Raw genomic sequence first — 12755 nt, 5'->3', positions numbered from 1 at the left:
AAGAGTGGCAAAGACTCAATCAATATACACAGGAGCTAACGGATTATATATGGGACTGGGTCCTGAGGGTACTAGATAAAACCCATCTGACTTTCAAATCAAGAAGGAGGGACAGAAACAGTTTGTATTCACATGGGATGAACACTGTATACATTTATGGTCTTACCCTAGGACTACATTAAGTCTTCTGCCCTCAGTACATGGGACCAGGACTATCTGGACATTTCACAGAATATCACATTGGTCTATCATATCCATGATATCATGTTAATTGGATTGGAAGAGCAAGAAGCTATGCTTGTAATCCAGAGAATGGTAGAGAAACCCATCAGAAGCCCACCACATTAGTGAGGTTTTCAGGAGTGTAACGGTTTAGGGCAGGGGTTGAAAAAAATCTGTCCCAACACCTGTTTTTGTAAATAACATTTTATTGGAACACAGCCAGGCCAATTGGCTTGTATATTATCTATGATTTGTTTTGTGACACGATGGTAGAGTAACAGAAAATAAAGAATTAATAAGAAATATAAGTCAGTTGTAACAGACTATTTGGGCCACAAATCTTAAAATATTTACTCTCTGGCCCTATATAGAAAAACTTTGATGGCCCCTGGTCTAGAGCATTCCAGGACATTTCTTCCAATATCAAGAACATATTACTGCGTCTCAAACTTTCTACCACTAAGAAGAAAGCACAATGCCTGGTAATCTCTTCAGGTTTTGGAGGCATCGTATTCCAATGGGATATTCCAATGGGAATACTGGTCCAACCCATTTACTGGGTGACAAGGAAACCTTCCGGCTTTGAGGAGTAAAAGCCTCTGCAGCAGATCCAGGCTGGGTGCAAAAATTCTTGCTGCCTGGCCATATGAATTAGCAGAACTTACACTATTAGAAATGTCTCTGATTGAGGAAGATGCTGTGTGGGGCTTATAGCAAGCCCCAATAGGAAAATTGCATGCTATCTGTAGCAGAGAATTATTCATCATTTGAAAAATAGCTTCTGTTGTTACTGGGTCTTGGTAAAGACACTTGTCTGTCTATGGGACATCAAGGAACTTTATGGCCAGAGCTGCTCGTCATGAACTGGTTTCCATCAAACCCACCAAGCGTTAGGATCTGGCGAGTCCAGCAGGAATCCATTGTAAGATAGAAATGACAGATTTGGGATCAGATACAAGTAAAGCTATAGGGCACAAGACATGGGCCATAAAAGGAAGGTAGCTTTTATGACAGTGGTGAAAGGAAATCCTTGCAATGAGTAAAGCTTTAGAAAATGCAGCAAAGGGTCATCGACTCTGTGTAGAAAGAAAAGTGGCGCTAGGTATGAATATATAAAAACTCATGGCAGATGGCTTGCTTGGTTGGTCAGGCTCCTGGAAAGTTCAAGATTGGCGGATTGGGGAGAAGGAAGAGGCTTGTGAATAGATTTGTATATATTAATCAAGTTTTGTTTTGTGTTTTTTTTTTTTTTTTTAAATCTTATGATGTTTTGAATCTTGAGGGGACTTACAGACGCAGGGAGAGATGGCCTCTCCCAGGGTTAGCTAATTCCTAAAGTTAAAAAACTTACTTGGAAGCCTGCCTCACATATGCAATCTAACCACTTCCTTTATCGAAATCATACACCAAACCATATTTCCCTAGCCCTAAGTCAACCCATGGCCAGGAACCAAACAGCTAGAGACAGTCCCTATGCCCCAAATCCTGCCGCAATTATTCCTGGAGTGGGGATACTTCCACCTGGGGATACAGTGAGAATGATTTAATCTGAAAGCTATAGGCTTGTACAATCAGCCAACCCAACGATTCTGAAGAAAAACAGCTATTCCCAGCCCACTGAATAGCCAAGAGAGAATCAATCAGACTGCATGCATAGAACGTTTATGAAGGGGAAATGACATTGTAGAACATGACAATTCTGTAAGTTTTAAGTGAATGGTGGAGGGGAACAGCAATGCGTGTAACTCAATTGGATTCTCAGAAGAATCACAGAAATTAAATGCTGAAATAAACTTCTGGTTGGACTTGTTTATTTTACATGGGAGACAATTGAACCAACAGAGGTTAAAAGATGTGTACAAGGTCTTGCAGATAGGTCAGCAGCAAATCTGGGACCAGAACCCCAGTCTCCTGATCCTCCGTCCAATGTTCCCTTTCTCCTCCACTGTGAATTTGTAGCTCCAAAGTTGTCCTTTTTAATTATCTGTGGATCAGGCTGATGTTAACTTACTCTGCATCCTGCATGCACCCCATACAGAAGGTCGATGAATAACCTATATTCTGGTGGCTGGGTGAAGTCACCTTAACATTAAAAATTCCTTATGAAATCTGCCCATACAGGCAATTAAACAGACTAATGTCAACCTAATTGGCTCAAATTAATGAATGCAGATCTACTCAGATTTTAAAATTTTATTATTTTCTTAATTTTTTACTGTTTGTTATTGACCCAAAAGTATCAGAGGTCTCCCTTTCATTCGTCTCACAAAACCATTTGAATGTCATTAGAATGTTCATTTTTAATTAGGGACAGGATGTATTTAGAATTCACAAATGTCTCAAACTAACTTCTCTAGGCCTTTGGGGACCAGTAGAAACATATGCATTTTGCTCAGAATATTTCCCTTTACTCAGCACAACAATTTTTTATGGTGCTTAAGTAATGCAGGCTTTTTTTTTTTTCTTTTATGTGCCCTTATGAAGATAAAGCATCCAGAACTACCCGATATCCAAGGACCTGAGAAAGTAATTGTTTTATCTTTTAGTAAGATTAGGATGCATCAAACGAGCAGTATTTCGGTTCAGCATATGTTGTTAGTTCTGTGACTCGGCTGGGCTTGAAATGAAGTGAGATCATAGGAATAAACCATATTTTAATGCACTTTTCCTATAATACTAATGACTGTACACTCTAGTCGCATTTGATTTTCCATCCTTATGAGACTAGTGTTATGGAAGGACTGTGAGCTTCCCCACAGTATCCATCCCTCTGTCCTTATTTCGCTGGGCATTTGGCTGCCTGAAATAAAGACTGCAGTTCCCAAACTCCCTTGCAACTAGGTATGGCCAAACAACTAAGTTCTTGTTAAAGGGATGTGTAGTGCAGGGGATCCAGGCGGGGTCTCTGGTCCCACTCCCCACATAAGAACGCAGGACATGGTGAGGCCAAAAAGGAACACCCACGGAGCCATAGGTAGGGGGAGTCACACCACTATACTCTCACTGGCGGCTGGGTTGGAGACACAGGAACCAGGAGCCACACAATTCTCAACCCTCACGGTGCCGCTTGCAGGCTCAGCCACCATCTTCTTGCTAGCTCCCCCTTTTTTTCTGCTAGCGTAACCACAGCAGTTATATTAGTGCCCAATGGCTCACTGGTTACAGCTGACGGCCAACTAGCCACAGCTGCTGGCCATTTGATCACAGTTGATGGCCGTTTACTACCTGAGCCAGCACCTTACTATGTGAGGCCGAGAGCCTGGAAACTGCTTTTTGGGGCTCTGTCCCCACATGATGTAAATGGAAGTGCTGTATGTAAGTTCTCATAGCAGGTACCCTTCTTTCCTTTTTCTTCCTCTTGGCTGGAATACAGTTGGGATAACTGAAGCTTAAGCAGCCATCTTGGACCACATAGGAAGCTGTGTGTTGAGGATGGTGGAGCAACATGCTAGGAGAAGTCTGGGACCAGGTGGTCATGGAGTGGATACTGACTCTGATCTGCTTACCTTCAGACTTCACGTACATGGTAGAGAAATTCTGTCTTATCTAAGTACTGTTATTTGGGTTTTTAACGGAAATTAATCCTAATCGATACACTTGTGTTGTTCTGTCCTAATTGAGATGTGCTGTAAGTATAAAATCCACAGTGGATTTTGAAGATGTATGAAAAAAAGACTGTAAAGTCTATCATAATACTTTTTATATTAAATGGTAATATTTTGGAGATATTGAGTTAAATATATTATTTAATTCCCCCATTTCTTTTTGCTTTTTAAAACGTGACTACTAGAAAATTGTAAATTACATATGTGGCTCACATTATATTTTTATTGGACAGGGCACATTTTTATTGGCTAGTGTTGCTTTGCAATGTCTCTATATTTGCACTAGAGAATAGATGAGGTACCCTAGGCTAAGGGGAGCCATACAACTTACCCAAGTTTCCATGTCAGGTAAATGGTGGGGCCGGATTCAAGCCCAGCTCTATTTGGAGCAGCACCCACCCACTGCAACTCAAGTGTATCTCAACTGGTGTCATTGGGTTCTGGCATAGCAGTGAGAATACCATCCAAACGCTACTTGTTAAAGGCAGGCAATGCTGGTTACTTGAAGAGTTTTAGTGAGTTCCCCTCAAAATACATTTATAATCTGATGAGTTTTTATAGTCTTATTTTCAAACTGTATATCCCAGCACATAAAAATAAAGTGCAACCTATTGAAAAAGGGAATGAAACACAATATAAGGAATGCTTCTGCTACCTTTAATTCAGAAAGAAGACATTTAACTTGAAAACTTTGCCATAGATATGTCCCACAGATGACGGAGCTGGACATCCTTGCGCCACCTCTTTCCTTGGTTGCTTCACCTGAGTTTTCTGGAAGCTTAGGGCCTTTAAGCTCTGTAACCTGAGATGCCCCGTGGGTGATGCCTAGGTGATAGCATGTGCTACCTCTTGTGGCACATATTCCCTTCGTCGTTTGTAGATGTGGCTGCTCGGGCTATGGCCTGCTCCACAGGTACTGAGTATGTTCAGCATGACTTACACCTTTACTCACTGACCTCTTCCCCGCCTCTGCTATGATAAAGCTGGTAGGTCTGCCCATGTACTATTCTATAGAAGAGGGGCACATTTGCTATTTGGAAATTGCCTGACATCCCCAGTTTTCCTATTTTTTCCCTAAAGATAACTGTAGACAGGAACACCCTGCCTCACTGAGGAAAGTAGATATCGATATAGCTACCTACTGGTGGGTAGCCAAAGCCTCCTCTTGCTTTACTCACAGGTTCCTCCATTATTCTTCCCTGGTGCTAGGCTAGGCACAATGCTTTTCTTGAAATGCACAAACACATAAGACAGCCACAGTCACCAAATGAACTTGGATGTGATATTTTTAATCTCTTTTTATCTATACAGAACTGCCACTACTGGCCAGAAATGGTATCCAAACTACTTAATTGACTATGGAGCTACAGCATGAAGCTAACGAGCTGCTCGTTAATGCACCCATGGCTCTTTCCCTCCGTCCTGCGGCTTCTGTTCCTGGTTTCGAAGCAGAATTAACAAGTTTTCTCCTAAGGAGCATATCTGTCCTACAGCAGTCAGCTCTTTGAACATTTTACTTCACCCTCCAAATCATTACAGAAAACAGTTAATGGCTCTGCGCCCAGACCTGACCCCTGCAGATCCCATTTGCAATGACCGTCAGAGGCAGATGGATCACCACCAGTAAGTACTTTTTGCACTCGGCTTCCAAATCTGGGAGTGGCTGGGCAAACGGTGGGTCATTTGACTTTTCTAAATTAAATTCCTCCAAAGATGTATTTCACTAATGCAAGGGAAAGACAGTGTGGGCCCCTGACAGTGTATGCTAAGCTCAGAGGGATAAAATCGTGCTCAGATGGGATATTTGTTGAGTGCAGAATGAGGAGATTACCAACAATTGGTCTGTTTTTCATCATATTCATCATGTCCACTAAGAATCAAAAATGATGCTCAAATCTGCTGCACACCGCAATGCAATATGCCAGCTTGTTTTCTTTTCACCAAAATCTAATTCCTGAATTAGATTTCTAATTGTAGTTCAATCTCTGTTTTTAATCTCTAGTTCCTGAATTAATTTACTCCAACGAGGCTCTCTGTGTGTTCTTTGCTTTAGATCAGGGACCTAAATTTCATATACCTTCAGGGTCCAGACAAGTAATGGAAAAGTGTGTAGTTGCTGGTTGCAAAATATTAGGGAATTAAAAGATTATCATAAATTGGAGCTTTCAGCCTCACCTCGAAGAATGCAAATGTAGTTGTAAAAAGACACACATACTGCACAGGCCGAAGGAGAACATGTCAGCTTAGGTTCCACTGAAAAGCAACCTGTTTGTGAACTTGCCTTTAAACCAGTTCCTTAAATATCTTTTGTAGGGTCTAAATCCGAGGTTCAAATGTGGGTGGGGAGGGGTGGTAGAGTGGCAATTACTTTTTAAAAATCCCTCATGGTTCTGATAGCCTGTCTGCCTCTCCAGTTGAAAATAATCAGATTCAACATTAAACAGTTCTCACATAAGATCTATTGGCATCGAGGCATACTCATTACCACTCGCACTCGTGAGGTGCTTCCCCAGATGGCATGTATATTTGCTACTAGTTGCAGACCCAGATCACACTAATAGAAATCCAGTGTGATCTGAAAAGGAATCAGACATCTACGGTTTTACTGCTGTCTGGAGACAAAGGCTGCCTACCTGCTGAATTTCAAGTACTTCCAGCCACTCTCTATGGCCTACTTTGATTGCACTGCTTTTTCCCTGGATGGAGGATGTGAGGTGGAAGGAATGAAAGCACCTTCAGTTACTGTCAAGGCACTAAGTTCTGCCTGTCACAGACCTTTATTCTGGTGTAAAAATGGCAGACTATCTTTAATTTGCTAATTTTACCTGAAAGCTGTCAACAGAGGCTAGAGAATGATTGGATTCTTTTTGGTTTGCTTTTCAATTAAGACATTTTCTTTTCCGCTTCCCCCCCCCCCCCGCCCCCGACAAGCATTTATAGAGCAGTCCAGATTTGAAGCTTAGTTGGGTTAGGTTGGAATTAGTGAACAAAGCTTCTAATAGTTGTGGGAGGTGGGAGTTGTGGGAAAACAAAAAACAAAAACCATCTAGAGACTAAAAGGAGTGTGAGCCCAAGTTCAAATCTAGAAAAAAAATACAACTATAGACACATTTTCAGTGTCTTGTGCTCTAAGTGTTCAATGGTCAGCTGACTGGTGACAAAAAATCACCCCCTAATATTCTTTCTCCTTTATCTACAGAATAATGGGACTTCTGAATTTTAATTGACCCCATCGCCTCCAAGAATAAGAAGAAATATTTCAAACATTTCCTCGTAATGTGACTGAATTCTGGACAGCAAGATATAATAGGAAGTATTACGAACAATTTCTTGGAAGTGTCCTTAAAAGAAGGAAATTTCCCTTTTCTTCTTTTCTTCTCCCCATTGGTTGGAATGAAAGTGGTGGTGGCAAGAGCTGAAGCAGCCATCTTGGGCAGTAAAATTCTGGGAATGAGTATCATGTATGATGGAACAAAAAGATAGGTGGGGTCTGTGTTCCTAACATCATGGAAGGTCATACAGGGGATCCCTGCTTCCCTTATCTGGACATTTAAATGAAGAGAAGCAAGCTTCTGTCTTGTTTACAATACCTCTTGTGGTGGAGGTAAGAGCAGGGGAGCCACTTTTTAGCACTCATAGCCAAACCCTATTCCAGACTAATATGGAAGGTATCAGGTGGATGCACAGAAGCAGAACTTGGACATTGCTCAGGTTATCCCTTTGTGGTATAGGGCTTGAATGTCATCAGTATTTCTCTTGCGTGAAACTCCTTCAGAAAGGTTAATCAAGTTCTTCAGTCCATCTTCCTTCTATGTGAACTCCTGTCCCTTCTTTCCCACCTAAATTACCAGCAGGTACAATTCTCACCTTTTATCACTCTCTTTGCTCACAGTACTTAATTATATTCTGCCTTTTATTCTTATGTTTTCTGTTTGCTGTCTCAGGTAGACTGTGAGAATTTGGGGATAGAGAATGTCTCTTTTGTAACCCCCTCTCCCATTTAAAGTGCAAAACAAAGCATTACTTAAATATCAGATACTCCATAAACTGCATAATTGAATTCATTTGGAACATGTTTTTGAACCCCACTTACTATATCATTTCCTGTGTTTTTCAGACTTTCTAGTCTTTAGAGAAATAATCTCCATGGGTGACAGACTTATAACATTATCTAAAATAGTGACTCTTAAGTTAAACAAAGAGGGAACTTCAGAAAGTTCATCATCTCAGCAAAGTTTTGTATGTGGGAATATGAGCTTTTGTCCTAAATTATGACCCCCACTAGTTTACAGAAAAAAAAAAATCTTTGGCTAAAAGGACACCAAAAATTGGTTGTTGGGTGGGGGTAGGAGAAAGAACAAAGCATACATGGATAATTCAGTTTGTAAGGAAGATTAACCCACATACATATCGTATGTTTTCTTTGTCTAAAGTTTTCTTTTTAAAAAAAATGGTTTAACTTTCTCTCCATGATTTAAAGGGGCAACCTTAATCCATAATCCCAGCTGCAGAAGCAACCAAACAGAAAAGATCAAACTCATACTGTGAAGAAATTGAAGCAATGCTTTATTGCAACCACAAAGCACCAATCCAACAAGGTATTGACACACAGAGATTGAACAAATGTCTCTTTGAACAGAGATGTAACAAGCTCACTTCTTCAAGTTCTTAAAAACAAGTACTCAAACCAAGATTCAAACAAAGCGTCAGAGCAATTAAAAAAATATTACACCATCCTGGAGGAAAAGATATAAAAATATTCTGTACTAGGAACAAGGCTTTTTGATCTGTGACTCCTGGCAAATTTCTTCAGAAACAAATTATTATAAATACAAACCATAAAATGATAAAATGCTTTCTTCAAAACAAAGACCCAATTTAAAAGCAATTCTATGCAGAAAATATCATTGCCCCCTGTGAAATCTAGCTGAATATGGATGGTTACCCCCAATACACAACAGAGTTTCTCTTTTCAGAGCTACGGTTCTGCTCCTGAAGGGGCCATGATGCATATTCACTTCAAACATCGCAGCATATCCCAGTGAAACCTTAATAAGGTCAAGTGGAGGACCCTCTATACAAAAGGGTGTCGGCAATTCCATCCAAATAACATCAGCTCTAAGAAGCAGAGGAATTCAAGGGTGATGGCCATCCCTTTCTCTTTTCTGCCCCTCCCCAAATCTGTAACCGAAAGATGATCATTCCATTAAATTCTTTTTGAAGGATTTTGGGAAAGCAATCTATGAAGAAATGAAGAAAATCCTTATGAGTTCAAAGCCTTTCTGAAGAGGGGTGTCTAATCATGTCAAAGATTGATTTTTTCACTCTCTTTGATGAACTCCACCATGAAAACCATCCTGTCCACATGTTGTCCTTGATCCTCCTGGCTGAATTCAGGTCAGCTGATGGATTGCCTAGTCTATCCAATAGGATAACGTTTCATTTGACTGAAATTCTTTACAAATACACATGTATGTATTCTGTTAACAAAGTTTCATCACATGAAACTAAATTATGTTAAAATGTACTTTTTGAGGCCTAAGACCCCAATTTGACTGTACTATGAAGAGTTGTTCTTTAAATGCTTTGACTGCAGAGGTTTTACGTGATACTCATAGATTTTCAGAGCAGGCCCCAATTTTAACTGAAGTCCGGTCAACACATCATTTCTTGTCATCAATAGCAGGGACTTTCCATCAATTTCCTATAACAGAAACAGAGGGTAAATCCAACACGTAAGCCCCAAAACTCAAGAATAATGAGGAAAAAAGGAGGTTCAAAGGAAAAAGTCATATTGATTTTCTTCAAGTTATAATCATTACTTTTTGCTTATGCCAAAATGGAAAAAATGGCATCTTCTATTTTTATCTTCCATATTCTACTTTTATTTTTGGATTAAATACAATTCATAGCTGTTCTTGTTTTCAAGATCACATCACAAATGCCACGTCTTAAAAACTGACGGCAAGCTTGGAGTATGTGCCCTTAAGGATAACAAATATTGCTTCCGAAAGGAATGACACTTTCCATTTATAAAATACATTAAATTTTATGCTGAATTTTGTGTACTTCATTCCTAAAACACTTCTGTGAATTAGAACAGGCAGGGATTATCATCTTACTTTTACAGGCAAACCAAGAATCAAGGCAAGAAGTTACGCTGTCCAAGATCAAGAAGTTAAGATAGGATAGCAGAGGATTTCAATTCTCATTCGCCTGCAGCCAAAGCACATGCTCTTTTCGTAACTCCCTTCTGTTTCTCTTGACACTTAGAAATAAATATGTGTTGATGTGTTGTCTAGATGGACCAACAGGGACTAGAGTCTTAGGTTTTCTGGAATCATGTCAATCACAACAATGGGCATTGGAAAAACAACTCATTCACTGTGAACTTCTAGTCTGCCCTTTAAAAGGAGAACCATTCTGCCTCAACCTGAAAAATCAACCTCCTATTTTGAGGGCCCTACTGTACTTCCTCTCAATGGATCCTTGAGATTCAAATAAGGTAGTGAGGGCAGGGCTCTACCCATCTCAGCAAATTCCCTGCCCTGTTCTCCTCAGACTCCATTCTCCACACCCTTCAGGTACCAACCAGGTACCCTTCACTCCAGCTCCCCTGAAGACTACAAAGCTTTGGGGTGAAATAAAAATGGACTTCGCATAAAAGATATGAGGACCCCAAGTATAGAAAGTGGTTTGAAACTTTTGGGGAAAAAAGCACTGAGAAGGATGCTGAATAGCACCTTAGTTTTGTTATTGTTTATTGTGGAGAGAAGCTGAGCTGGTTCTTAGGGGAACTGGGCTCAAGAGATGCACGAGTGGTGCATGCTCAGTAAGCCTCGACATAATCTATTCGTTTTATCCACACACATCTGTACCCACCTCCCCCACTGATGGATAGACTAGGTGACACAGTATGAAACTACAACTCCATAAAACTATGACTCCCTCCCACACCATCTCCAAAGGGGCCATTCCTCCAAACGCTCTCATGAGCTTTGCCAGGCTGTGAAGAAAATGTGCTGTGAATGTCTGAGTATGTAGGAGAAATAGCACCAGGCTAGGGGGCTGAAGAAACAACCACTTTGTGACCGTAGGCAAGTCCCCTCCCCCTCTCCCTCCTTGGTTGATAATAGGGGGTGTTGTATTTCTGGCAGGATTTTGTGAGACACCACTCTTGCAAATGGTCCCTGAGCTGTGAGTCTTACCATCACTTGTCATTTTTCCTTGACAGGACCATGGTCCTCATTTCACTTGTTAACCACCTAACACAAACCAGAGCAGGACAAGAAATACTTCTAACTGGTCTATGGTGTATCCGAGTGTTGGAAATCTTCATTTTGTCATCTAGTAGCAAATACATGTCTCCGATTAATTTGTAAGAGACAACAGTTCAAAACCATAGCACATAAAACAGCAGTTGGTTGATAGGGCAAGAGTGGAAAATTAAGGACATAGGAATTAACTTTCCAATACTAAAGTATTTTTTTTTCTATTTAGGCAGCTAGTAATCCCAAAGATGGACCATCAGTAAAACCTGCAAGTATGAGAGTTGGTCGAGGAGATTTTGACATCTGGAAATGACAGTCACAGTTCTGAAGGCATTATGAGGTCACAGAAATCTGAATCATACATGACTTCAAATCTTACACTCTATCTTACACACTGAGACGAATGTCGACTCACTTGGAATGATTTTAGAAAGCAGCATAGTCCCTGCTGCTCGCCATCTTTCCTTTGCTGGTTTTTTACTCAATTTACTACAGATTTTAGACAGGCATCAGGAAGAGATGACACTGCTTTCATTTTTATACAACAAGAAAACTTCCTTGATTAAATGAAAGTTAATTAAAAAAAAAATCTTTGCTAGCAGAAAGTCCTACAACTCAGCATTTCTGTCAAAAGCCAAGTAGGTCTGTGAAAAATGCTGAAATTTGGGTTTTATTTAAGAAAAAATAGAAAATCATGTTTCATGCTTCACTCTGATTTCCCCTTTGTTCAGTAGCCACAGCAGTTCACCTCAGACTAGGGTTGATAAAAGAAAGCTCGATTTGGAAATCCTCACTTTAAAGTTTTTGAAATGAATAGAATTCATACAACAAAAATTTTCCTCTTAAACCATTACTATAGCAGCTCAGATTAATGGGAGTAGAACGTGGCATAATGGAAATGTGAGCTTCCAGGCCAAGCCAACCAGTCTGAACTTTGTCTTCACAACTTATGGTGTGACTCTGGGTAAGGGACTTGACTTCCCTCAGCCTCAGTTTCCTCACGTGTAGAATGAAAATGACCCTCTGATGGATTTTGGAAGTTAGAAATGATGCATTTATGCCAGGCACCTAGCACAGTGCCTGACATGCAGGAGGTTCTCAATGGCTTCCAAGTGGAAATATACAGTTTTTGAAAGAAAAGACATATGTTCCAATTTCAAATCCATCATTTGCTTCCTTTCTGGAAGAGTGCTCTGCCTGAATGCTACCTTTTGCTGGGGAGATGCAGGAATATTCCCGTTCAAGTTAAAAAAAAATTCATTCCAATTTTTAAAATTTAAAAACTACATAAAACATTTGTCTCATAAAAATTACAAACACAGGGAAGTTCCTTGAATTAAGAAAGCTAATCGTTTGTTACATACGTTCTATAAAAGTTTGTGATGCAAACGAAATCCAAATTTTGCCAGTCAGCTGGGTGTACTAGAATGAGCCTGAGAGTGGAAATTGGAATACAGAAGTTCTACTGCAGGCTCCGTCAGTAACTTTCCACAAGGAACCACTCCTCTGGACCCATTCGTTTAGTATAAATGAAGGGGTTGGAGTATGACCAGATCCCGTTAAACAAACAAACAAACAAATCCCGTGATTTTGCATATATATCATGATTAAAGCAAAAACAAAGATAATTCACATCTTGGGATCCTATTTACATATC

At 40.2% G+C, this 12755-nt stretch overlaps 1 protein-coding gene across 6 annotated transcripts in view; it reads right to left on the bottom strand.

The window, feature by feature from the left end:
• Positions 1 to 8333: 8333 nt before the first annotated feature.
• SAMD13 (sterile alpha motif domain containing 13) overlaps positions 8334 to 12755 on the bottom strand; it is a 42288-nt gene continuing 37866 nt past the window's right edge. For all 6 annotated transcript variants that reach the window (XM_033114866.1, XM_033114869.1, XM_033114870.1 and 3 more), the window contains one exon: positions 8334 to 9531. In XM_033114866.1, coding sequence (XP_032970757.1) covers positions 9388 to 9531 — 144 coding nt within the window. In that variant the 3' untranslated portion in view covers positions 8334 to 9387. The remainder of the gene's footprint in view (positions 9532 to 12755) is intronic.

Source organism: Rhinolophus ferrumequinum, chromosome 9, assembly GCF_004115265.2.
Source record: "Rhinolophus ferrumequinum isolate MPI-CBG mRhiFer1 chromosome 9, mRhiFer1_v1.p, whole genome shotgun sequence".
Lineage (NCBI taxonomy): Eukaryota > Metazoa > Chordata > Mammalia > Chiroptera > Rhinolophidae > Rhinolophus > Rhinolophus ferrumequinum.
This window is presented reverse-complemented; position numbering and strand designations above follow the sequence as displayed.